This window comes from Podarcis gaigeae, assembly GCF_964106915.1.
Source record: "Podarcis gaigeae genome assembly, chromosome: 7".
NCBI lineage: Eukaryota > Metazoa > Chordata > Lepidosauria > Squamata > Lacertidae > Podarcis > Podarcis gaigeae.
Window position 1 is genome coordinate 72086644 of NC_139683.1, and position 27263 is coordinate 72113906.

Sequence of the window (27263 nt, forward strand, 5' to 3'; positions counted from 1 at the left end):
AGGAGGTGGGGAAAATCAGCTTTTCTTTGAAATCTAATTGTACTAATCATCTCCTTTTGAAAGCAAATTTGCATTGGTCTGTTGATAATTATTAGGACACGATCCAGCAGACTCTAAGCACTTCTATGTGCTTTAGAATTTAATGGGAGCGGATTACTGAGCTCTCCTTGAAGTTAGGAGGAGGAAGTGCCTGAATCATGTCCCTACTTAGCAACTTTGAATTAAATGTGATTTGAAAGGGCTGAGCTACACTCTTAAATTCAAAGTCACCCGTTATACTGAAGACAAGACATTCTTCTCATAATAGTGGCACCACTAATGTATTTATATAGGATAATCTCCTGTGTATTTCAGACTGCATCTCTTCCATGCATTTGGAACTGTTCCACTTTCCTTTTGACTACACAATATATGTAGGCATTGTGCAGGGTTGTACAGTCATGCCCTTGAGCTATATTTCCCGTTGCCCGTAATGGTAAAAGGTACTCCTCAAAAACTTGTAGTTTAAAGTGACAATTTAAACCGCAAGTCTAGCCAAGCAAGCTACCTTTAAACATAATAGGAGTGGATCTTTCGGCAGTCAAATTATACTTAACCCTGCAGGGCATGGGGGAAAGTAGGTAGGCTTTTTGAACAGCTGATGCTGAATCTCGGTCAAGTGATCTTTATTCCCCCCCCTCCCCTAGAACCGTAATTCCCAAATGCTGGTGTCATAGGGTGGGTTCGGGTGGAGGTGATGTTGACTACTCAAGCAGGTTTCAAGTTGCCATGCTGCATTCTGCTTTCAAGTTGTCATGCTGCATTAAAGAACTACCAGGTTATCTTTAAATGGCCAGCGCAAGTGAATAATGCAGCTACCTTAGGCTTGTTAATAGCTTTGTAGCATTCATGCTGCTTGACTGCTAGTGGTTCGCAGTGCTCTCGTGAAGCCACTTACATATAGAGATGGATAGAAGTTAAGAGTTGGCATAGAGCTGGACTGTCTCCATTCAAAAACAACAGGGCAGACTTTGGTCTTTCCAATTTCCATTGTGCCCTGTGCAAGGCCAAAATTTGGCATGCCACCTCTCACCTTCCGTTCATTTCATCATGCAATGGATGTGACACCAAGTTATGCCCCTGCCCAGTTTGGCAGAAATGGTCACATTGGCCTAAATCCACCTCTGACAACAACAACAACAACAACAACTCTCCCCCTCCACACCAACCTGCTAGTAGTAGTATTGCAACAAAAACCCTCAATGAAAAAGTGAAAGAGCATTCACAGATTTGCCATTTTTATGTTCTCTATTCTCAAGGATCCGCACGTGATGTTGTAAGAGGTGAGAACATTGGAGAATCAAATAATAATAATAATAATAATAATAATAATAATAAGAATAAGAATAAGAATAATAATATATTGATACCCCGCCCATCTGGCTGGGTTTCCACAGAAACTCTGGCTGGCTCCCAACACAAGAAGAAAAAGAAAAAGAAAAAGAAGAAGAAGAAGAAGAAGAAGAAGAAGAAGAAGAAGAAGAAACATGAAACATTAAAAACAGGGCTGCCTTCATATGTCTTCCAAAAGTCAGATAGCTGTTTATTTCCTTGACATCTGATGGGAGGGCGTTCCACAGGGTGGGTGCCTCTACTGAGAAAGCCTTATGCCTGGTTCCCTGTAACCTCACTTCTCGCAGTGAGGGAACCACCAGAAGGCCCTCAGAGATGGAACTCAATGTCCAGGATGAATGATATGGGTGGAGACGCTCCTTCAGGTATCAAAGGGTAACCTTGAGTAAAAGAAAGGACTGCTCTGGGGATAAATTGTTAGAGATCGCTAATTGGCGACATGGGTGGTGCTGTGGTCTAAACCACTAAGCCTCTTGGGCTTGCCAATTGGAAGGTTGGCGGTTCAAAACCATCCGATACAGTGAGCTCCCATTGCTCTGTCCCAGCTCCTGACAACCTAGCAGTTTGAAAGCATGCTAATGCGAGTAGATAAATAGGTACCGCTGTGGTGGGAAGGTAAATGGTGTTTCTCTGTGCCCTGACTTTCATCACGGTGATCCATTGTTCCAGAAGCAGTTTAGTCATGCTGTCCACATGGCCCAGAAAGCTGTCTGTGGACCCACGCCAGCTCCCTCGACCTGAAAGTAGAGATGAGTGCTGCACCCCATAGTCGCCTTTGACTGGACTTAAATATCCAGGGTTCCTTTACCTTTTTACTTGTATAGCCATGCAGAGACCTGATTTTGAATTCTTGGAGGACAAATTATAATGAGACACAATTCCTTCATTTTGTCCCTTTTGCTACAATTGTACATTGAATATACGTTTTTCATACTAGTACATGAGGTTGATAGTAATTAACAGCACAGAGGGTGTTGTGAGAACGAGTTAATTAGTGAATATTCTGCAACATCCTTTGATAATATAAAGTGCTACATCCATGCTAAAGTCTTTTACAATGATTTCTTTCATCCTTCTGATCCTTTTTTTCTGTTTGAAATGCAACTCTTTCCTTGATTACTTCTTTCAAACAAACTTTTACAAAGTTATGTTACTGAAAATGCAAATCACTAGATACAGTTAGTATAATCTGCATTAGCAGTTAGAGTTGATGTATGGTCCTAGCTACCTACACCCAGAACCTGATGCTGTTTGGGTTCAACAGGCCTGAAACATTGACTCCTCACCTGTGTTCCAGCATACAGCTCAACATCAGGTGGTCATGCCATAAGATACTCTGAGGGTTGCTCAAGAAGGAGGCTGCTTGTTCACCTCACCGTTGAAAAAAATGCCAATAATAATAATAATAATAATAATAATAATAATAATAATAATTTATTACTTAAACCTCACCCATATGGCCTCCCCAGCCACTCTGGGTGGCTCCCAAGAGAACATTAAAAACAAAACATCAAACATTAAAAACTTCCCCAAATAACCCTAGAAGAAGAAGAGTTTGGATTTGATATCCCGCCTTTCACTCCCCTTCAGGAGTCTCAAAGCAGCTAACAATCTCCTTTCCCTTCCTCCTCCACAACAAACACTCTGTGAGGTGAGTGAGGCTGAGAGACTTCAAAGAAGTGTGACTGGCCCAAGGTCACCCAGCAGCTGCATGTGGAGGAGTGGAGACGCAAACCCGGTTCCCCAGATTACGAGACTACCACTCTTAACTACTGCACCACACTTGCTCTAGAATTGCTTATCTCACAATGTGAGAAATAGATGTTTTATTTCAATAGTTGGGACTGCAGCAGCAATGTAATAAATGTAACCTTTCATTGGCTCTTGGGTAGTAGATACTATGCTGATAAATACATTTGACTCAACTCTATTTTGACTAATTGTTAATGGTGGTTGGTACTTTTTGGACCAGGGGGCAGAATGAGTGGCTTGTTGGCTAAGTGGGGGTGAAGCCAGTGAGTTATTCAACATTATGGCAATGATAATATCTTAATAATGATGATTAATGAAAACATCGATTCAGCGACAACTAATATAATTATTGTGTCATTACGGTGAAGTTGTATACAATGGGGGGGGGGGAAGCACAGAAGTTATCTTCCACCCTTAATGTACCTATCACAGGCCCCTGCCCTGAGCAACTTGAAATCTAAAATTCAACACAGAGGAAACAGAAAGGGAAATAGATTCAATTTGGTTCTCCGGTCCCATACTCACTAAAAATTATTCCACTGGGGTTTACTTACTTCTGGGTAAAATGAATAGAATTGTGTTAGTAACCACAGCTAAGTCATACCTTCTCAGTATAATTAACCATTACATATGTGAAAACATCAGACCTATAAAGAGCAAATGCTACCTTCAGGAACAGCTATTTTTATTTAAGCTACACCTGGCTTATTCCCTGGTACACAGATCTAGAAAACAGAAGCAGAGTGTCAGAAGAAATAGTCAATGACCAAAGATCTCCAAAGTTCCTTTAAGGGAAAAAAAAAAGTCCATACTGCAAACTGTAAGCTCCTATTGTTCCGATAAAAAGACACAAGAGTTGGGGAGTTACAGAAAGCCAAAATGTTTTCGGGGGGGGGGGGGAAGCAATATTAAGGAATATTATATGTTGACTGATAAACATTCTACAGCCTTTTAAATATTTTTCTGGAAAGGAGGGTTAATATTTCATTGTTTTTGTTCTAACTATTTATTTGTGCTTTTACCTTGTTATTTTTATATTGTGAACAACCCTAAGATCTTGTGATGAAGAGCAGTATGCAATGCTTTTTTTCTGGGGGTACATAGGGGTACCTAAGCATTTTGTGGATCTTTGTACTTTTGTACAATTACCTATTTATTTTTCCTGATTTGAACTATAAAATGGTGATTTTCCTGAGTCAAAATGAGAGTACCCCTAAAAAAAAATTAAGGAAAAATATCACTGGCGGTATATAAATATAAATCATCATCATCATCAGTCCCGAGTAGTGTAATAGCAAGTTCCCTAATCACTACTCCTCTGGTCCAGTCAGTCAGATATTCACACAAAATATATTTAAGCTTCTTATGTTTTATAGAAGTAGGGATTGACTTAAGTCAAAATCCCTTCCGTGTTTGATCAAACACACAGGTCAATACACAGCTCCATCTCCCTAACCAATGTAAAATTGGGGATGAAAGTGTGAAACAACTGCACACTTCCCCCATTAACTGGATTACCAATGCTAGGATTTCTGTGTCAACTACTGCTTTTTGAGAATGTCCATTGTAAATTAACATGATAATGTTAATGATAACCACCCTGGTGCTATCTGTACTTTTCTGGTCTCATTGTATTTGACGTCCTTCCCAACCAGTGATCTGTGTTCTTGCAAGTTAAGATAATGCTTCACACATCTAAAGAAGTGGATTTGCATATGCGGCAATAAATTTGCTAGTTTTTTAAGGCACTATGGAATTCTGTTGTCACAAGGTTTCCTGCTTCCAGGCCCATCACAAAGGCCCGTTCCTGGACTTGGGAAGAAAAAAAATAGCAACTCTTGAAAGTACTGTTAAGATTTCTTTGTTTTAATTACAATAATTTATCCTCAGTGAGATTCAATCATCTTGCATAAGCCCATATAACATTTTCAGATCCTTTAATTCGGAAAGAACCCTGAGTCAGAGAGAAAGGAAAAGTCAAAAGGATAGAGAATGCTAATAAGCATGTTCAAACAGCCGAAGGAAAACACAGGCCCTCCGCTGGTGATTTAGATTTACAAACTAAGCAGCACTATGCACGAAGCAATCAAACTGCAGGTTAAAAATGCTAGGAATATTCACAGAGATCATAAGAAGACTGGGAAAGATGGGAAGACCTGCTCCTCTACCAACATGTGCACAAACACAGGTCTCACTCCTCTTCCTTCCCTTCATCCCACCCCAGTTTTTCCTGGGGATCAATGCTACCCCACCCCCACCCCACCTTCAGTGTCCCAGCCTCCTCCGATTTCTACTACACTCATCCTGAAATGACAAAGTCTGCCCTTGTGAAAGAAGCATTGCAGCTACCGCTTTGAAATTTGGTGGGCTTCATCTCAGAAGGATCGACTGTGTCTGTCAACTGCATCCAGTTTGGATAATAATGAAGTTATAGGCTCCCTTTAAAGGTGCCTTGCATGAAAACCCCTGCGTGCTTCTGCCTACAATTTGGCAGGCTTAATCTATTCTGAAGTGACTACTGGCTGTATAAATTCACGTGGGTGGCACTGTGGTCTAAACCACTGAGTCTCTTGGGCTTGCCGATTAGAAAGTCAGTTGTTTGAATCCCTATGACAGGGTGAGCTCATGTTTCTCTGTCCCAGCTCCTGCCAACCTAGGAGTTTGAAAGCACAGAAGTACAAGTAGATAAATAGATACCGCTGTGGCGGGAAGGTAAGCGGCATTTCTGTGCACTTTGGTTTCCGTCACGGTGTTCCATTGTGCCAGAAGTGGTTTAGTCATGCTGGCCACATGACCCAGAAAGCTGTCTGTGGAAAAACAGCAGTTACCTCGGCCTGAAAGTGAGATGAGTGCCACAACCCCATAGTTGCCTTTGAGTGGACTTAACCGTCCAAGGGTCCTTTACCTTTTTTTTAAGCTATAAATTCACCCACTTTGGCCAGAAGGGGGAAAGTTAGAGCTTTTTTCAAATTCTCCAGTATAGTGAATTTTCATAGTTCAAAGTGGAGAGAGAACAGAGCAACTCAGACACAAATAGGTTGTTGTTTCTTTTCGAAATAATGAAAATAACAATGCACAGATCTAGATACATATTATCCCACATCACTGAAATTAACATTCTGTAAGAATTCTTTTATTTGCAATGAACCTACGCAGCCTTCAACACACACTTTTGTTGGTTTGATTTCTAGATTGTGGCTTTCCCTTTTGTTAAAAAATGACTCATGTGCCCAGTGTTTCTCTGGAGAATGCAATCTTTCATTGTAAAGCTTCTTAAAGGATAATTTCTTAATGGAGTACATGCAGATATAAGCACTCCTAATCTCCCTTTCTCCCTCTCTCCCTTTTAAGCATACTCTGGAGACTAGTGACAAACTGATGTAAGGCACATAACTAGTAAGCTACCTGATATTACATACTTGGTTTAGCAAATTGCTGCCAAGGGATGCTCCATAACCCTCCCCCTCCCCTCAAAATGGTTCAGATGTGGCATGGATTCTGGCAGCATCCCCCCCCCCCATAGTTCTAACCTGAAAGTTTTACATTGCAATATAAAAATAAGATTATCATCCCTATGGATCGATGCCTTTTACTTCTGGAAAATTACATGCAGTCAAATATTTGCAAGATGTGCAGCACACACAAACTTCCCAGCTGAGCAATTTCCCTACCCCTTTCCCACATGCTTTTGTTTCCCTTGAAATTCATCTGTTGTTGTCGCTCAGGCAGTCCTTCCACAGTTGGATTTTGCCATAGAAAATGCTCACACAGATGCGTGTGCACACTGAGGAAATTCTACTAGTTTAAAGCTTTTCTTTGTTTTTGTTTTTTTAGTAAATCTTTTTTAGTTTAAAATACAGACACAAAAGATTATTTACAACAGAAGCAAATAAGAAAAAAGAAAGAAAAGGAATCAGGATAAAGAAAGAAAAACAAAAACTGTATACAAAAGGATAACAATCAAATAAAAATTTTGGGTATAAAACTTCAAATCGTCTTATTATACTATTTATATCGTCGTGGTTTTCTCACACAGCTTTGCGTTATATTTTTTCATATACTCCAGCAAAATATTTGTTACATTTTTTTTACTTACAGGTATCATTCTAGTTCTGCTAATATGGTATTATTTGTACAGTATAGTCTTAACTTTTCTTTATTAATAAGATTTTGTGAAGTACCTTTTGGACTTTAGGTGAAATTGTAGTGGGATTTGTAAGCCTATGCCAATGTAATGGCTAATATTTATAAATATAACAAGGAGACAGTATACGTGACCCCAAAGGATGCATTTTGCATTCCTCTTTGGCTAAGACCTGAACCAGCTTCAATTAGATTGTGTTAGTCCTTGGATTTAAAAGCCTGTTGATGCTTGTGTAGCAGGTTTAGCAATTCTTCTCTCAACAGGCTTCCCCAAGTCTGACATTCACTGGCTTTGGGATACTGATTATTGTGACTCTAGAAATCACATTGGAGGGTGGGTAGGTATCATATTGTTCCTCCCAAATCTGATGCTCAGTATGACTTGCAATTTTTCTGCACATCTCATACAGTAGCTCTAATTTTCTAACCTGCCTGAGCATAACACTTTCTTTGCCTTCCAGTTTAGTATGATTGAATGGCAGTATACAAGAGAGCAGCCACACATCCCATTGAGATTTGGATCTGGAGAAGATTGAGGCAGACTGACTATAAGCCCAGCAATATTTGAAGATGGGCATATAAATGCAAGAAAACAATTCTCCGGGGCCCTGGGATTGCTTAGTTTGTTTCTAGGGATGGACAAATCTGTCCATTTTTCAGTTTCTCATTTTCCCAGTTATAAATTCAATTCTCCATGTTTCCACCTCAGTTTGAAATTTCTTTTCTTTTAAAAATCCTCATGAAAATCCACCAGCACTTCAGTATCGAGTTATCCTAATACACAACGGTTCTATGCAATTTCTCCGATGTACACATATTTGCAAAGCAATGTTTTAACTTACTTCCACTAATATAGGCACTTTTATGCAAATGTTACCCCAGCAAATGTGTATGTACTTCTGTACACAATACCTGGCTTGAGAACTGCATCACAAAATTCAGAGAGATACGAATTTTCAAGGATGGGTGTGTTTTGGTTAGCACATTGTTTCAGAAACTGCAGATTAGTTACATTCACCTTCTTATCTGAATGGAATCAAATTTCTTCCCCTTCCCTAGTTCCTAATGAATCCTCAGTTGCATACACAATCTAACTCTAATGCATCTTGTCAAAAGTTTATGATGGGGGAATAAAGGGAGGCTGAACTCATTTAGACTCCTTGAGCCTCCTCTACACTTCAAAAAATCCTTCCTTAAAGGTTATGAAGGGGAATAAAAGTACTGACAAGCTATGTAGTCTCTCGAAGCCCTTGCAAATAATAAATGCAAATAATAAATACAGAAGAGGGGAGGAGAAGAACCCAGATTGCATGCCAGTTCTAGCTTGGGAATCCCATTAAGGGCTTACGTACGTGTGTAAGAGAAAGAATGCTCAAAGTTGCAGAGGAACAAAGGAGGGGAAGAGTAATATAGAGGTTGTCAACATGGTGTCCTTCAATTGTTTGAGACTGCAGTTTCTGCCAGCCTCAGCCAGTATGGGCGATAATGGGAGCTGTAGTCAACATCTGGAGAGAACTACAGTGGGTACCTCTGAGTTAATGGGACGTCCCCTTTCTTGCTATGAAAAAGGGTGTGAGTGGGATGCAAATAAGGGAGGATGTGTGTGCATCCTTTTGGTTTCAGGTCCCTAACTTGAGTGGGTGCAAGTGCATTTACAGTGGTACCTTGGGTTACAGACGCTTTAGGTCACAGACACTTCAGGTTACAGACTCCACTAACCCAGAAATAGTACCTCAGGTTAATAACTTTGCTTCAGGATGAGAACAGAAATTGTGCCGTGGCAACGAGAGGCCTCATTAGCTAAAGTTAAGAACAGTTTCAGGTTAAGAACAGACCTCCAGAACGAATTAAGTTCTTAACCTGAGGTACCACTGTACTGTGTTGTCATGCCAATGTGATGCTTGGTTGTGTCTCTGTGATGCTTCGGGACCCTCAATAGCCAATCAATAGATGGGTCACATGGTTGGAACATGGTAGAAAGTAAGACGAATGCAGATTCCAGAGGTTCCAGTCTCCCTGGAGAACCACTCTCATGGTCTATGCTAATAGAGTATAGCCAGTGTAAACTACTTTCTTGTCGTTGGAAGATGGATGCTGAGAGGTTTCCATGCAAAATGGAAACCTTTTGAACTCAGTTGCTGAGATCATACTCAAAGTTACAGGGGATCATGCTGTCCTGGCAACACTTCTCTGGTGACACTGCAGGGATATGCAAAATACTCTTGAAAAAAATTCACTAGTCTTACTGACTTTTTGTATCAAAATATGTACCATTAAGCACAAATGCCATTTTTGATTCATTCACATCCATGCTGCAATGATCAGAGGAGTGCAAAATCAGACCCATAGCTAAATTCTGATCTCCACATTATTCCAAGAAGTGCAGATCAGGTACTTTCATATAGCTCAAATTTCCTCAAGCATCCCTGGGAATAATAAAGGAAAGGGTTTTGAAAGTAAAAATAAAGAGGAAGTTGCATTTCACTGGAAGAATAATTATTCATCTTTATAAAGGTGTTTCCTCCCCTGCACTTTTCATGTGGAAGATGATTATTTTCATCGTGAGACTTCTTCTGTTGGCACCTGTCTGTCTATACAAGAGAGCTTACTCGTACTGCCACCATCTAATTAGCAGTAATGGTATTCTCCATGGTTTATGCTTGGGCTGTAGCACAACTTTGAGACGCTTGCATACAGACATCAGTGAGCACATTATTAAATTACACAGTCTCCTAAGCATGCACTGTTTCTCCATGCCCCAGATCTTCATGCCTTGGTGAACCGGTTCTGCTCTCTGAAGCTGCAAGGCTTCAGCCTGAGCAGACGCTGCAAACTCTTGATGAGCTAAGGGCTGGTTTTTAGATGCTTGCCAAGTTTTTATACTGCTTCCATTTCTCTGATAAACTCAGTAGCTGACTGACAGGGTGAGAGTGCTGAAAAGCAAATGCCCAGAGACTCCACATTTTATCTCCCCTGGAGGGAGAAAGTGTCTTTCTATAGGCAGTCAGTGTCATTCAATGGAAATCACACTTCAGGGCAGGAAATTACCTGGAGGACACAGGAAATGTTAACCTGGTTCATTCAGTTTTAATCTAGATTGTTGAAAGCATGCTAGCATATTGTGCCCTCCCTATCGTAGGACATCCACCATTAAAAAATTAAATTAAATTAAAAATGCTTAATAAACAGAATAAATATCAGGTGCAACTATTTCAGACACTTTTTGTGTTTAAAGGGTCAAATTTATAATCATCCAAGTTACTTCCTATAATAAACATAAACTACCTGTATCCAGGAAGAGGGCCTTCTTGGTGGTGGCACCAGCCCTGTGGAATGCCCTCCCATCAGAAGTCAAGGAAAGAAACAACTATCTGACTTTTAGAAGACAACTGAAGGCAGCCCTGTTTAGGGAAGTTTTTATTATTTGATGTTTTATTCTGTTTTAAATCTGTTGGGAGCTGCCCAGAGTGGCTGGGGAAGCCCAGACAGATGAGTGGAGTATAAATAATAATAATAAATAATTATGGTAATAATAATAATATCCTTTTATACTGGTTCAACTTTTTCCCACACCTTTCCCCATAGTCATTTGTATTACAGATTTAGCATGATATATTAATTCTCCGATGTACATAAGAATTGTGCAACTAATTATCTATCATATTTGATTTACACCAGACAACATTTTAATATACTTAACAATTAACCTGCTTTGCCTTAGTAGATATCAGAAGCCAAACTGGATGGTGGAGGTCTATATACAAAATTGCAGATTCAGTTTATGTATGCGTTTTGCCCAACAAATAATTGCTGCAGTTGGTATACCAGAGGTTTGCTTGTTACAATATACTTTCATAGATAACTTCAAATGTTTTGGCAAGCCTGTGTCATTTTTACAGCCCCGTGACTTTAGGGTTTTCTTTGCAACTATAAAGTTAAGGAGGAAAATAAATGGAGACTCTCAGAATGCAGGAAAAAGGTGTGCAAGACTTACAGATGGGATGAGGATTGTTGTGAGAAGCCAGTGAACCTTGCTCCCCGCCCTTCTGTTGGTGGTTGGTTTATAATCATAACTACAGTGGTATCTCGGTTCTCGAACATTTCCATTGACGAACATTTCAGAACCCGAATGCCGAAAACCCGGGAGTAAATGCTTCCATTTTTTATGTCCCTTGGAAGCTGAATGGCTTTCACTGCATGCTTTTAAATTTTCCCAATTGAATTTGCAGACAGTCCTTTGTGCTTCAGTTTATGAACATTTCGGAACTTGAACTGTCTTCCAGAATGGATTACATTCGAGGACCAAGATACCACTGTCTTTCGTTCCTACACAGAAGATGAGAAACTGTGCATCCTAACTGTAGCTTTCATGTTGTTGTTGTTAGCAAACATTGATTAAAGGATGTGTGCATTACGAAGCTGAAATCAAGCCCTTTAGAGGGTTTTGCCTGTACTGGAAAGCAACAGTGCAAATTTTAGTAGCTATAGATGTAAACTGGTTTATGTTCTGAGGTGCATAAGGATGCAAATAATGTCATAAATGCTTGTATGCTGCGTTTGTCTTTTTTAAAAATAAGCATATTATAGGCCACAGATGGGAAATTTATGGCTGTGTGAGCAGCATGCTGGTTCATATGTGGTTAACTGTGCAGCTGCTTTCTTCCAGACTTGACATATGGGAATGAGGGAAAGATGAGGCAGCCATGTATCGTAACATCCCATTGCAGTACATATCCCTTTATGACCTGGACCTAAGCTGGTGGGCCGATAGAAATATATGGAGTACTGTGTAGGTGCAGAACAAAGAGAGAAAGTGGGAATGCACATGAGGTTAACAGAAACATTTTGCATGCACGCATACCAGTTTTGAAATAAATGTGGGAGTTTATCCTCAGATGGAGAATCTGAGGAATTTATTTTCATTTGATGCAATTACAGTGGTACCTCAGGTTACATATGCTTCAGGTTATATATGCTTCAAGTTACAGACTCTGCTAACCCAGAAATAATGCTTCAGGTTAAGAACTTTGCTTCAGGATGAGAACAGAAATCGGGCTCTGGCGGTGCGGCAGCAGCAGGAGGCCCCATTAGCTAAAGTGGTGCTTCAGGTTAAGAACAGTTTCAGGTGAAGTATGGACCTCTGGAATGAATTAAGTACTTAACCTGAGGTACCACTGTAGCAGAATTTCTTGGTGTGGGTTTTTCATATGTTCTTAGGTCACTGAAATAATAATAATAATTTTGAAGACTGCCCCTCAGATGAAAATTTGAGGAATTTTGAAGGAAGCCAAAAGCATTTGAATAAGACAAATAAAATACCTTAGATCAGTGTGGTTGGGGTTAAATATCCCCGGGTATATGGTATATATGGGTTCGAGAGAGAACAGGAACAGGAAACTCCGAAAAATGAATATTTTAGGCTAGGCCTTGCAGGGCTCCACACTACCCAGTCTTGCTGTGGATTAAAATTATTAACTTGTCAAATTATTTCTATACTATGCATACACTTTAACCAGTACACAATGAAAATATCCAGAAGTTATTTTTGTACTGTAAAAAATAATGCTTAGTGCATTAAAGGTTGCTTACCTAAACTGTACTTACAATGTAACACAGCACAGAGTGAGTCTTGTTGACTTTATGACAACACTTTTATGTTTTAAGAGTTTTCTAAGGGAAAGATTCCCTTGTGTTCACTATACGAACACGGCTGCTCTCGATTACCAGGGCTTTTTAAATGCACAGAAATACACCATTGCTTTCAGCTAGGTGATCATGAAAGTTCCTGCACTTAAGGCAACAAACAGAATTCAAGCAGGAGTCTCAAAAGGGGTAGATATGGCAGGCCAGGGGTGGAAGAGAGACGTGAAACTACTATAGGAATCCATTAAGCAGCCTTGCCTGCCATCTCCATGTGCATTAGCTACTTTTGTAACTTCGACAAATTCCATCCAAGCTTTCATTCCACTGACCTAATTTAACAAGAAGGAAATTCAATAACAACTGCTAACATCCAAGAATTATTTCCCCAGAGAAATTTAACAACACTTCGACATCAAATGGGAAAGTGCGGAAAGTGGAATATATATGCCTATGAAGCTAGGAGCGAAGAAACAGACCTGTGTAAAGTGTATCCCTCTCACACAGGTAGTCCAAAAAGTGCTCCATTTGATTAATCTGTTGTTGCTGTTTTTTTTTTTTTTTTAAAAAAAAAAGCTATAGATGTAGTGGGCAGTCCTTCTTGCCACATACTGAACTTTGAGCAATAAAGCCAAGTGTTTTCTGCTATATAAATATTAAAATGTGCATCTATCTGTACACCACCTGTCAGGGAAATGTTTTCCTGAAGCAGAATCTTTGCACCACATGAAAACATCCTCCAAAGATCTCCATGAGCAGCAGGAGATTGTATGTTTGTTGACGATGCACATGAGGATCTTCAATGCTGCTGTCATCTTGAACAGAGCTGATTATCACTTGGCAGGACCAGGAGAGAGGGTACCTAGAATCAGCTCCCCCTCACTTCACGATGAGTGATGGACGTTGTCAGAAATGACAGCAGAGACCATCTCTCTGGTAGAATGTGCTTGCGGTTCTCAGATTGCTGGATGTCATTTTCCCAGACAAATGATCCGCACATGGGAGTCTTGTTTCCACGAACAAATTGTCCTTGATGTATAGGGGCATATATGTCTGATTGTGTATGCTCTCTGGCATCATAGTTTGACTAAAAATCCCTATATGTTTCATTTATGCTGCAGTTATTGAATATTGCAGTTTGAAGCAACTGGAAGCATAAGAACTGACTCCTTTGGAAATGAAACATTATCCAGGCCCATGGAAATATGATTTAAACTTTCCGATAGAACTTTCTTTAAAACAGAATTAAAACATCAAAAATACCTATACAATGTCATGTGCTGTCCAGCACAGGCTCTGCATCTTACGAATATGAAATAATAATTAAAAAAAACCCTATAAGCTGTTAACGGAAAAATCCGAGGGCTCCCTTGGACAAAACACAAAGACACCAACCAGGATCACTTGGAGCAAAACAGCAGCCTGTAGGCTTGGCCTTTATTGATCTGTTGCAACAGGGTGCTCCCCTCACCCGCAGGAGAGAGGAGGGACCCAGAAAAATGGTGTGCAAGGCCTTATAAAGACTTTTGAAATTGCCACCCTGTAGATCAAGACCACCCCCAGAAACATCATACATACATCACAGAAGGGGCATAACCTAAGACCACCCCTCAGATACATCACACCTACATCACAGAAAAGGCGGTCTAAACAGAAATTTTAATATTGTTTTTCTCCTGTCCTTGTTTATCTGCTGTCTGGCAGGTTACTTGATTCGATTTCCTGGGTAGCCTGGCCAGTCTTTTGTAATGATAAATACTTAGTTCCTGGGCCATGTCACAGGCTCACACCCTAATCAAACACAGACATACCCTTAAGACAGGATTTGTGAAGGAAAAGACAATTGGGAGGCTTTTCTATTTTGACCTTGCAGAGAAAAGATTTGGTCAGTTTAGGAGTCAAAATGGTTCCAGGTTGGCCTTCCTGTGCTGACCTATGTATGTGCTTGGTTGGTACACTTATGAACATTATCACATATCTAAGACCATAAAATTCCTATCACAAAGCGAAGGACCCTCTCTTTTTCTCCAGTCTGCTTTCCAGCCTTCAAGTTGTTTGCTCTCACTTCAGGAGAGCAACCATTTCATTGCATTGTTCTCTCTGTAGCATCCAGAGAGACAACTGTATCTGCATGTTCACTCTATTGAGTTTGGAAGACAAAGACTCAAGGCAACTCCTTTTAAAATGAAGATTGCAACTCAATACCTCTCACATGATACCAGGTTACAACCCTCACATGTTAGCTACCAGTGAACAGTTAGTTAATCATTAACCCATTAAGGAGCTCAGAGTCTTTTAGAAAATAACATTGGAAAAACTCCATTGTTAGCAGCCCTTCAGAAATCCACATTTACCCATTTTCCATTTTAAACTTTCATTAATTTGTATACATTTTTCATTTCTGTGTGAATTAAACCATTATTCTTAACAATTTACATCTGTTTTGGGCAACATAAATGTTTCATCACGCTTTATAATTTAGTGATGTTGTACCATAATGGTTATCTGAAACCAAAGAGCCTTTGTTTTCCCCCATGTAAATTTCTCAATAATATCCCTACAGAAAAAGGAAGGGCATGGTTGGTAAACCCATTTTTTCTCGCAAGATTACTAGGAAGACTACAGTGAGTTAGTTCAGTCCAAAGCTTATCTATCAACAGCATTAGTACCACACCTGCAATAAGATTCACACCATGGCTGTGAGCTACAGGTATTTTATGGATAATGTTCTATAATGAAGGATGCATGACCATGGGTGATAACCTTTAGAGAGAACAAAATTAGTTGCAGGACAATGTAATAAATTTAATCACTGATATATGGGTGTTGGACTCCAGTTTCCATCAGCCCCAGTCAGCATGAAGAAGAAGAAGAAGAAGAAGAAGAAGAAGAAGAAGAAGAAGAAGAAGAAGAGGAGGAGGAGGAGGAGGAGGAGGAGTTTGGATTTGATAGCCTGCTTTATCACTACCCAGGGGCGTCTTACCCATAGAGGCTAGTGGCGTGGGGCGCCAGGGTGCCAGGTTCTGGAGAGTGCCAGGGAAGAGTGGATACAATCTGCTGCTCCCACAACTGCAGGGCATCTTTGGCTCTGTCCCACATGGGCTGTTAGGACTGCAGTCCAATATATTAGTCAGGCATGATAAGGAGTGGTTGGCGCTGTGGTCTAAACCACTGAGCCTCTTGGGCTTGCTGATAAGAAGATCAGAGGTTCAAATCTGTGCCATGGGGTGAGCTCCCATTGCTCTGTCTCAACTCCTGCCAGCCTTTCAGTTCAAAAGCACACCAGTGCAATAAATAGGTACTGCTGTGGCAGGATTGTAAATGGCATTTATGTGTGCTCTGGTTTCTGTCAGTGTTCCATTGTGCCAGAAGCGGTTTAGTCATGCTGGCCACATGACCCAGAAAGCTGTTTGTGGACAAACACCGTCTCTCTCAGCCTGGAGCGAGATAAGTGTCTCAACCACATACTCGCCTTTGACTGGACTTAACCGCCCAGGGATCCTTTACCTTTTTTATAGCCTGCATTAGAGCTGTGTGTGTGTGTGTGCGCACAGACATTTTTATGGGCACATAACCCCCCCCCCCCACACACACACACCATATATCAAGTAATTTTGACTTCAGGGGAAATGTAACAACTTGTAACTGGCATAGTATTTTGGATTCCAATCTGTGTCATTCAAGCTGTTATACTCATTAGATATGGTCTACAGGCATCTTCTCTGAGAGAAGACAGCTCAGTTGATTCCCTAAAAAATGCACATTATACAAGGCGACAAATCATTTACAATTCGACGTTAAGCTGAATGACTCATTGCTGCAAGTTCTGGCCTATGCAAAAATGCACATTGTTTTCAGTAGTTTTGGTGTGAATATCCCCGTCACTTTCAGATGACGCATGAAGCTCAACTTTCGTATTTCATCAACAGATGAGTTGGGTAAGAAGTAAAAGGGTACGGTTAACATGAATTCAGTCCAGTATGTATCACAGCAGCACAACCATGCTTAGCATTTATCCCATGCATTAAAATAGGGGTGGGAAAGCTGTGGCAATCCAGAGGCTGTTGACTCCAAATCCCATTAATCCCAGCCAATAGGGCCAATGGTCAGGGCTCAACAGAGTTGTAGTTCAAAGGTTCTCCATTGTATTTTAGAATATTTGAAACACTTTTCTCTTAATTGCCCCAGCAATGCTTACAACCATTCAGTTGAATGAGGGTGCCTTGTTTTAAGCCACCTATGCAGATGCAATACCTGAAGCTTCCTAATTTGTAGTTCATTCTTTAAGTCACATGCAGATAAAAAAAATGGCAGCAATTTGTAAATGCCTGTGTGTGTGTGTGAAAGAGAGTGACTGAATACTCTGAGAACTACTCTGGTTTATTTTAATAACCACAGCTGAAGCTACACCGACCAGAATTTAATGCTAGTTCGAAAGCACGTCAAAGTGCAAGTAGATAAATAGGGACCATTCTGGCGGGAAAGTAAACGGCATTTCTGTGCGCTCTCTGGTTCTCTAGAAGCTGCTTAGTCATGCTGGCCACATGACCCAGAAGCTGTCTGCGGACAAACGCCGGCTCCCTCGGCCTATAGAGCGAGATGAGGCGCAACCCCAGAGTCAGTCATGACTGGACCCGGAAGCTGTACGCCAGCTCCCTCGGCTGGTACAGCGAGAGGAGCACCAAACCCCAGAGTCATCTGTGATTGGACCTAATGATCAGGGGTCCCTTTACCTTTACACGAGACTGGGAGCTGCTACCCCTACTTTTTAGATCACAATATCCCACTTTTCTGCCAAGGACCTTGAGGTGGCATACATGGCAAAGGTAAAGGTAAAGGGACCCCTGACCATTAGGTCCAATCACAGATGACTCTGGGGTTTGGGTGCTCATCTCGCTTTACCAGCCGAGGGAGCTGGCGTACAGCTTCCGGGTCACGTGGCCAGCATGACTAAGCCGCTTCTGGCAAACCAGAGGAGCACACGGAAATACTGTTTACCTTCCCGCTGGAGCAGTACCTATTTATCTACTTGTACTTTGTGCTTTTGATTCCTAGGTTGGCAGAAGCAGGGAATGAGCAACGGGAGCTCACCCCATCGTGGGGATTCGAATCGCCAACCTTCTGATCAGCAAACCCTCAAAGCTCTGTGGTTTAACCTACAGCACCACCCGCGTCCCTAGCATACATGGTACTCCTCCCCATTTATACCCACAATAAATGAGGCTGAGGTCACCCAGTGAGCTTGGTGGCTGAGTGCATTTTTGAACTCTGGTCTGTTTTTGCTATTTATTTTGCGTTTTTGTACCTCTTTTGTTTTTTTTTATTGTGGAACCCAGTTGAGCTACTGATTGATTGATTGTGTGACTGCAGTACATTGTTTATTGCTTTCATTTTATGGATCAATGATCCTGTTAGATAGTAAAAGTCATGTTAAATTGCTGTTTTAGAGGTAGTTTTTAAAAGTCTGGAATGGATTAATCCATTTTGCATTATTTTCTGTGGGAAAGCGCACCTTGGTTTTGGAATGCTTTGGTTTGGGAACGGACCTCCGGAATAGATTAAGTTTGAGAACCAAGGTACCACTGTACTTTCTGGGAGGAACACTCACCCCCTGCAAGATTTTCGTATCCCCTCTCTCTGGGCTTAGCTTCCCCCTTGGTTCACAAACACTGCTCTAAAAATATGATGATCAAAGCAGGCAAAGTGGTTGTCATGGTTTGGTTATAGTAATAAACTCATTGCAAAACATTCTATTGAAAATTCAAGTGTGAGTTTGTCAAGAAAACACAAAACGATATATTTTTTTTAAAAGCAGTAATTTCTAACTAATACTCTGTGTAGATATAAAGTGATATAGGTCAGGGCTTTGCACTTAGAATTACAGAGTCTACTGATTGCTAATTCATTTCTAGGGAACAAAACGATTTGCAAAGCGTATACATTGTTAATCGGTCAAGGCAAGCCTCATTATTGGAGAAACCTTTTTTTTCTTTTTCTTTTTTTGAAGTACTGTAATAATGGGCATAGCTCCCTCATCTGATTCAGAAGGGGGTGTTAAAGTGGATTACTTTGGAGAGTATCTGCTTGATGCCCTAAATTTAATCCAGCTCAGATAACTCTATATTAAATTGTGGCCCTGTGTACTCCCAGGTATGTCATTGAGAGTGGGATGAGATGCAGAAGCTTCCGTGACTCCTCCTTTGCATGGCAAGGTCCCAAACCCATCCGGGAAGTGGAATAAAGACACATGAAGGAGTATTTTAGGTTAAAAGGTGATAGAAGGCCACAAATTTATTGGTTACAGAATGTGAGTGGTATTGGCTTAGGCATTGGAAACCACACGACTATATCTGACTCCTTCCCATCTGCAGGAGACTTGGAAGGGTTAACCACCAGTAGGGGGAGCCCTGCTGATGCACATCAACTAGGAACTCCCCCAAGGTCACTGCTAGGGGTCGGGCCATGACCCAACCCCCCCCCCCCGTCTGGGGCTTCGGACAGAGACCATGCCCCCCAGATTCCTTTAGCTGAATACCCTTGAATTAGGAGGGGTAGGTGATGGTCACTACCTCCCCTCCCCTTCGACCAAATACTCCAATGCCTAACTGCCAAACCTTACAAAATTGTGACGATTTGCTGTGAGGTAGGCAAAAAACCAAATGGCCGGTGCCAATTTGCCAAGTGGAAAAAAATCCTACCAGGCCCCTTGGGACAACCAAGGTGACCAACCAAGGTCCATAGCAAGGTCCAGAATTAAAAGAGCCTAACCAAAGGGAGGGAGGGAGAACTGAATGAGCAGGGAAAAAACAGGGGTGAGTCCTCAGCCACAGACAGTTTAAAAAGCCCATGCCACACCCCTGGACCATCCGGGTTGGATGGCCTAAGGATGATGTGGCCGAGGACCAACCAATGGCACAGGGGCTATCCCACCCCATGCGCATGGGGAGGGCTTGCTCCCAGCCTGCAACATCATCTCCCTAGGAAGGAGAAATGGCTTTAACATCAGAAGGGAGAGTCATAGAGTTGTAGAGTTGGAAGGGACCCTGCGGATCATCTAGTCCAACCTCCTTATAAGGCAGGAATATGCAGCTGTCCCATATGGGGATCAAACCTTCAACATTGGGGGAAACAAAAGACGAGCTTGTCAAAGCCTCTATGACACATTGGGCAATAGATATAGGACATAATATAGTTTTTAATCTCTGGGGAAAACTTTGGAAGAGTGATCCGAAGTTTACAGCATGTTATTCCTCGAAGGAGAACTACCCGAAAATGATGTACCAATGGCATTTAACTCCGAGTAGACTTACTTAGATGTATAAGACTGAATTAGATAAGTGCTGGTGATACAATGAGGCTGAGGGTACGTTCTTTCATATGTGGTAGACCTGTAAAAGGGTAAAAGAGTATTGGGAAATAATTCATAATGAATTTTAAAAAAATGTTTAAAACTATACTTTTCCAAAAAAACAACAAAAAAAACCCAACAACCCAGAGTCCTTTTTGTTGGTGATAATTCAGATGGAAATTCCCAGGCGTCACAAAAGGTTATTTATGTATGCCACTACTGCGCCCCATGTTTTGTTAGCCGCAAAATGCAAAACAAGCAAGGTCCCAACCAAAGAAGAATGGTGACTTAAACTGATGGAATATGAGCAGCTTGTAGACCTAACATATAGAATAAGAGAACAAGAAGAACATAAGTTTAAAGATTGAATATATGAGGGGAAACTGTGTACACTTGAAAATGTTGGCAGCATTAAGATAAATTCAACCGTGTAAATACTGTGATGGATGTAATAATGGAGATATTAATCAATAATAGAAGGAGAAGGGAAGTCATTGATATTTTAATGTTGGCTAAATGAATATTCTAAAATGTAAAACCGAAAATTCATATATATGAACCTGCAACATTGGCATTATCAGCACCAAGCTCTACCCAGCTGGGCTATGCAAGTTCAAAGATAACCAAAGTTACGGAAGGGTGCAGAGGGATGTGGGGAGAAGTGTTGAGCTTCAGTTTTTAGAGAGGGCTCCTGGGTGGGCATGGAGCGAATCTGTTCAATTTAGGTTCATCCATTAATGTCATATCATAATCACATAGAACCTATCTATAGTACTACAAGAAGTTCAACAATAGGCAGCTGCCAAAGGTTTGATTGTCCACTAAGTCTGACTTTAACAAAGATAGTTGCATTTTAGGGATTCTAATACCATTGTGAGCTAGTGTTGCCGAAGAAGTTAACGGACAAGTGAGCACAGATTGGAGTTCCAATTTGATAATTTCCTAATAAATATTTTAGGAACAGGTAAAGACATGTCTTTGGGATGCAGTGCTTGACCCTGTATATCCAATATGGCAAAAAACAAAGGCCACCTTCCATTTCATAAGTCCTTCCATTTTCATTGGCTTTGTATTCTGCGTTGGATTTTGCTGGAACTTTGCATCCCAGAAACTCTCTCTCTTAGAAAGTTTGCTTCTTGTCATGTTGTATTTCTTCCGATGCATATGATGTCCTCTTTTGCCATTTAAAGCACCCTGGGGAACTAGTATTCCAACATTTCTGTGGTTTCAAAAACGGCCTTTGCATTAGCCTTTAAGAGCCTCTTGGTAACAAGATTAATAAAACACTGGGTTACTTGTAAGTCAAATCAGGTGGAAAACATTTCAAGTAAAGACTGCAGTATTTAATATGTAAGTGCCAATGGTGCAGATCCCCTAGTCTATATGATGAATGTTCTCAACGACCTTAAATACAAAAGTTAAAGGTAAGGGTAGTTGGTGAGGGGCAGAGGAAAACACGTTTATATGCACAATTCATTTTTCCCGAGCATTTCATGCTGAATATATTTTACAAAGCTCTGATTAGGTGACAGTTTCTAGATAACCTTTATACTTGCCACATCAGCTGTTTGTTTTATGCTTGGGGGAGCTAACCAATTTGCTGTAAGATTTTACAGCTATTCTGCCAGGAACAATGTGAAATCTAATGCAAACAAAAGGAACATTTTTAGCTTGCAATTATATATCTGTAACTGTATTGCACTCTCTCTCTCTCTTTCTCTCTTTCTCTCTTGCTGTTTCCTTTTCAGATTTTGGATATGCCCAGACGAGAGATGAGCTGTTATAAACAGCTTGGCTTCACGTTCCACTGAAGAATATCTAGAGCTCAGTTGAAGGCAAAGTGTTCAACTTGCAGCCAAAGGCACTTGAGAAGACAGTCAGCAGAGAACGATGATAATACAACAAGGCTTGCTGGTGGTACTACTGTGGGTGTGCCTGCTCCACCCCTGCTTAACAGCAATGGTATTCAGCAGGACTACGGACCAGCAGCCCAAAAGTTTTGCTGCACGTGGAATAGGGAATGAAGGAAAAGCTCTGCACCGCCAGAAGCGAGGCTGGATGTGGAACCAGTTCTTCTTGCTGGAGGAATATACCGGCTCAGATAACCAATATGTAGGCAAGGTAGGCCATATGTATATCTTCTCCTATTCTTCTTATGCATTGCAGCAATTTAATGGTAGGAAATTATCTTTGAGGACTTCATTCTCAAATATATAGAGACCTTTTGTTTGTTCTGTTGAAAAAATAAAACCAAAAGCTTTGGAAATGGGAGTATTGGATTGAAACACCCATGTTCTGATGTGGATAAATAATTGTGTGATTTTTGAATTTTTGAATTTGATTTTTGTATACAAAAAGCAGCATTTTTGAATATGACTTAACTGTTATACTTTGTACACCTTCCTCTGGAACACAAACTAACCTTCATCTTCCAACATTGACTCTTCCTCTGATGAAAAAGGTGATCCTTGCTAAAAAAACCTGTTCAGAATTTTGTTTTAACATGGAGTGAAAAAATGGATTAGTAATTTCATGAGTGAAAGAGTTTTATGTTCAGTTGAAGCATAGATTTTAAAAAGGACAAAGCCTTATTCTCAAGTACTTTCGCCTGGTTTGAAAGAAAATTGCAGTTCTAGTGTAGTACTATAGATTTCCAAGTATTTTTATAGGACCCTATCCTAAGTATCATTTATGTATCACAAAATCTGGCTCAGTAGGTGGCCATTTCAGTGATTTAATACCTGTAGCCAAACTGCATGTGACCTAGATTTATTAAATCTTCCTCAAATGTGAAAAGTTTGTGTAGCAGCTGACACCATCCCTACCACTCCATTATGACAACATGCTGTCCACTAGGAAAGCCCTGATGGGGGTTCCTTGGAAAATTAGTTACCCAGACTTTCATAAATGGTGTCTATGGATTACCCTGCAATGAACAGGCCACAAACAAATACATGGTATGCTGTAGGGTTCATTCTTAATCAAATCAAAGCAACATTGAGGCTGAACAGACTGGGCCATTGTCCCTCATGAGCTCAGTCAGGGGTAGCAACTTGAAAAAAATATTGGGGGCCCCAGGTAAGCTGACATAACTGAGCACTTGACATGGTGTGCACACTGTTGATGGATCTCAACCAAAACTCTTGCTACCAGCTGCCAAATTGTACAATTCCAGGACAACAAAGAGGAAAAGAACTTGCTTGACTAGTAACTTGATTTTTAGTTAGCTTTATTATATACAGCAGAGTAAAGCACAGCTTTGTACAAGTTACTATATACACAGACCAGATTCAAACTTCTTTCCAACACTCCAATGCTCCAACAAGAAAACTGCTTTGTCATTCTGCTTATAAGGAAGACCGTAGCCAATCACCACCTGTTGCTAGGCTTCCTTTATCTCCAAGCAGACTCTCTCATGTACTCCGTTTAACTTGGCTTGTTGCTAACCCACTAATTGTTCACTCCAATTAGCTGCTAGAAAATTGAATCCTCAATACACACACACCATTTAAATGGTAATGTCCATCAACTTGGGGGGGGGCAGCATCCTCAAATATTTTATTGGGGGGGGTGCTAGAAAGCTGCTAGAAAACTGAATTCTCAACACACACACACCATTTAAATGGTAATGTCCATCAACTTGGGGGGGGGGCAGCCTCCTCAAATATTTTATTGGGGGGTGAAGGGACCTCAGCCCCTAGGAGTTCACTCCTATGATCTCAGTGAGCATAATTCTCAGCAATATGCTTGTTTTTCTGTGCAGTACATTTAGCGATCTCTGATTGGGTGAGTCAATATGGAAAGGCTTCGCTGGAGGAGAAAGTCTGAAAACTACTACAGTAGAAGTGCAGAAGAGAGGCCTGTAGCTTACATTACCCAAAGTCCTGTCAGCGCATAATCTTCCATAGTAGAATGTCAGATAAAATCCATGCTTGGAAACACTCAGAGATGATACATGAGTGATTCTATGTCAGAAGTGGCTGTGTGCATCTTCCCTATGGATAAATCCCTAGATTCTGGAGATGACTCTTGCATATCGCTGTCAGGAAGATCTAAGAGACACCACTTCCAATGTTACAGTAGAAATGCACACAAACACTTGTGAGTTACTTGTGTATCCTGTGAGGGTGCATTTCTTGTAGCAATCATAAGTTGCCCTCGGGGCCACAATTATGGCATCATGAAATCTAGGGGGGGATTCCACAACTAGATTGGGACTGTGGGAACCAGGGATTTCTTTCAGCCAAAACTCACCAGAGCTCAGCTCCAGCACCTCTCAGGTGGGCACCATTGCCAATCTATGAGAACAAGGGAGAGGTTCATGGTAAGCTCTGGCACATCTTTATCTAGAAAAATAGTTCTGGATGGAACTCTTTTGATATTTATAATACCTTGTTGTTGTTTAGTCGTGTCCAACTCTTTGTGACCCCATGGACCAGAACACACCAGGCACTCCTGTCTTCCACAGTATTTATAATACCTATTTCCACAGTAAATACTTCCACAAGTATTTATAATACCTATTTGGAATCAAATGGAAGGGCTGGGTCCCAGCATTATGCAGAGAATATTGATGGCCTAATGATATAATATCTAGAGAAATCTCTACACACGTTGGCAAAGGGATATTTCAGGGGAAGAAATGACAAGTCATTGGTTTTTTAAAAAAAATAATAATACAAGAACAGGTTCGAAGATATTTCATGCTCCTATAGCCTGATCCTAACCATGTTAGCAGGTCTTGATGAAGACTGTCTGGCTAAAACAGTGATGTTCTCTTTTTCATATATTGGGTTTGTTGCTCAGCTGCGTAGACTCAAAACAAAGATCAGAATTAATTATTATAGTGGACTTTCTGCCTGGCTTTGTGGACATTTTCTCTATTTTTGCTGAGTTCAAGTAGATTCATGCTTCAAATCTATGTGCAGTTGGATTTCAGCCCCAATGAAATTAGTAGGAAACTTCCAGGGAATTGTGTTTTGGTATAGGGCCACTAGACCACAAAACAATTCAAATAGTTGGAGGAGCTATTCACACAGATCTATGCCTACAAATTAGTGTGCCATTCTCAGCATCAGCGACTCATTTGGAGCCATTCAGGGATAGCCAGAAGGCTTTGTGCTCCTGTGCAAATTTTCTAGCTGAGGTTATTCAAGCGCATTCAAACTCTGGCATTTGAAACAGGAGATCTCTCCTTCCTCAAACCATTCAGCTCTATTGTTAATTAGCAAAATATTTTTGCATCTATGAATGGAGATATTATATTTTATGCCTTTTGATAAGCAGCAGATTCCCTTGGAAGGGAACAAAAATAGATAAATATGGATTTGCAATAAGTCATATAACAGTGGAAGCTAGCCTGAAAGCATTCCATTTATGCCACATTACCCTGACTAAACATCCACATTGCATTATGTTGCTTTGCTCCAGAACAGACACTCAACTCAAATAACCTCACATAATGTAATGTAACATGCCATATTACATATGCTTTATTAATTCAGATAGGCCAAATTGAATGGGGAGGGATTATTTTGTCCTCTTTGGCTAAGGAAGCTCATAAAAAATCAATTTATTGAGTACTCCAGAGCTAAAACATAAGATCTGACAATGTTTAAAACACCTTTGAGGGTGAACAGCTGCAAGAGGAAGGATTTTCATCAGGTAACAGGAGTGGAGTCCTGATCTGAGTAAGGGAGCACATTCCAGAATTGGGCTTTTTCTTCAGATTCAAGTGGCCAACGAAAGCATGATCTTTTTTTAAAAAAAGTGTGAATACAGAATGTGTACAGTAGTACCTTGGCTCTCGAACTGAATCCATTCTGGAAGTCCGTCCAAATTCCAAAACGTTTGAAAATCAAGGTGCAGCTTCTGATTGGCTGATTGGCCTCAGAAACTATTCTGACAGCTGAAACAGACGTTCAGCTTCTGAAAAACCTTCGCAAACCCAAACACTTACTTCCGGGTTTGCGGCGTTCGGGAGCCAATTTGTTCATCAACTAAGCCATTCAGGAACCAAGGTACCACTTTACTTTGGTCTTAAATATATTGTTAAACTATGCACTATAAAACAATTGGATAATATAGGCATAGGAGGTAGAAAATACAAGCCTTGACTTGGCCCATGCAAGGAATTTGAGCTGTTTTCTTATAATGTCTTCCTTATTTTTGCCCTGCCAGAAGATCACAGTGTGGTGAGCCACACTTACTCTTAGGAATGCTTGCAAAATCCAAGCCAACTCTCACCACAATTGAGTGGAGTTCATGGTTTGACAGCTTTAACACGTCCAATGAGGCCAATGAACAAGGACCCTGGGGGATGATTCCCGCAAATGTAATAGAACTAACCACAGGAGTGCCTAAAGGATAACATATTGTGTGGAAATGTTAATGTGTTTGTATGTTCTACAAGAGGGCTTCAGTTTCCCATCTATAAAGCGTACTCGGAGATAATGAGGCGCTGGGGTGCAAAGAAGAAGGAAGGAAGCCGAACATTTCTCATTCATTAACACCAAAGGAACATGGCACTAGATAGCGGCAAAATTCACAAAGGCCACAGCTTATTTGTAAGTGAAAGTTGGTGTTAGTAATCAACAATTCTGATCAACACTTCCTACCCAATATCTAAAGTGACTTCTTCCTATTTGACTGTTTGCAGCTTCTTTTAGAAACTTGGTTGCATGGATTTTACTTTGAGGAAAAATAACAAGGAACAAAAGCTCTTGGCTGATGGCTTCATTTATTAACAATTATTTACTTGCCTTCGTTAGTTCTTTTTAAGGATGCTTTCCAAATTACCCCCATCATTTCCCTGTCTAGATTTTTGGATACCAAACTACCTGTATGTGGAAAAGCATTGTCAATCTTTGGGGTTCATTTGTTTATTTTTCTCCCCAAACTTTGTTGAGACTACTGGGCACTGTCCTGCAGACAAATATGAGCAAGCTGAATGCAATTACCACACAAAGGATAATTGTTGTCATCATGC

General features: G+C 40.7%; 1 protein-coding gene and 1 long non-coding RNA gene across 9 annotated transcripts in view; one reads left to right on the top strand and one right to left on the bottom strand.

Moving 5' to 3' along the window:
• Positions 1 to 27263, bottom strand: part of LOC310848415 — a 667736-nt gene that overhangs the window by 452118 nt on the left and 188355 nt on the right. The window lies entirely within an intron of this gene.
• CDH10 (cadherin 10) overlaps positions 1 to 27263 on the top strand; it is a 396680-nt gene that overhangs the window by 293073 nt on the left and 76344 nt on the right. For 6 of the 8 annotated variants that reach the window (XM_083747255.1, XM_083747256.1, XM_083747257.1 and 3 more), the window contains exon 2: positions 22024 to 22396. The exons of 1 other annotated variant lie outside the window; for it this stretch is intronic. In XM_083747255.1, the coding sequence (XP_083603381.1) occupies positions 22166 to 22396 (231 nt within the window). In that variant the 5' untranslated portion in view covers positions 22024 to 22165. Of the gene's footprint in view, positions 1 to 13411; positions 13435 to 22023; positions 22397 to 27263 lie in introns of those variants that run through there. One more of the 8 variants, XM_083747258.1, reaches the window with a different exon arrangement.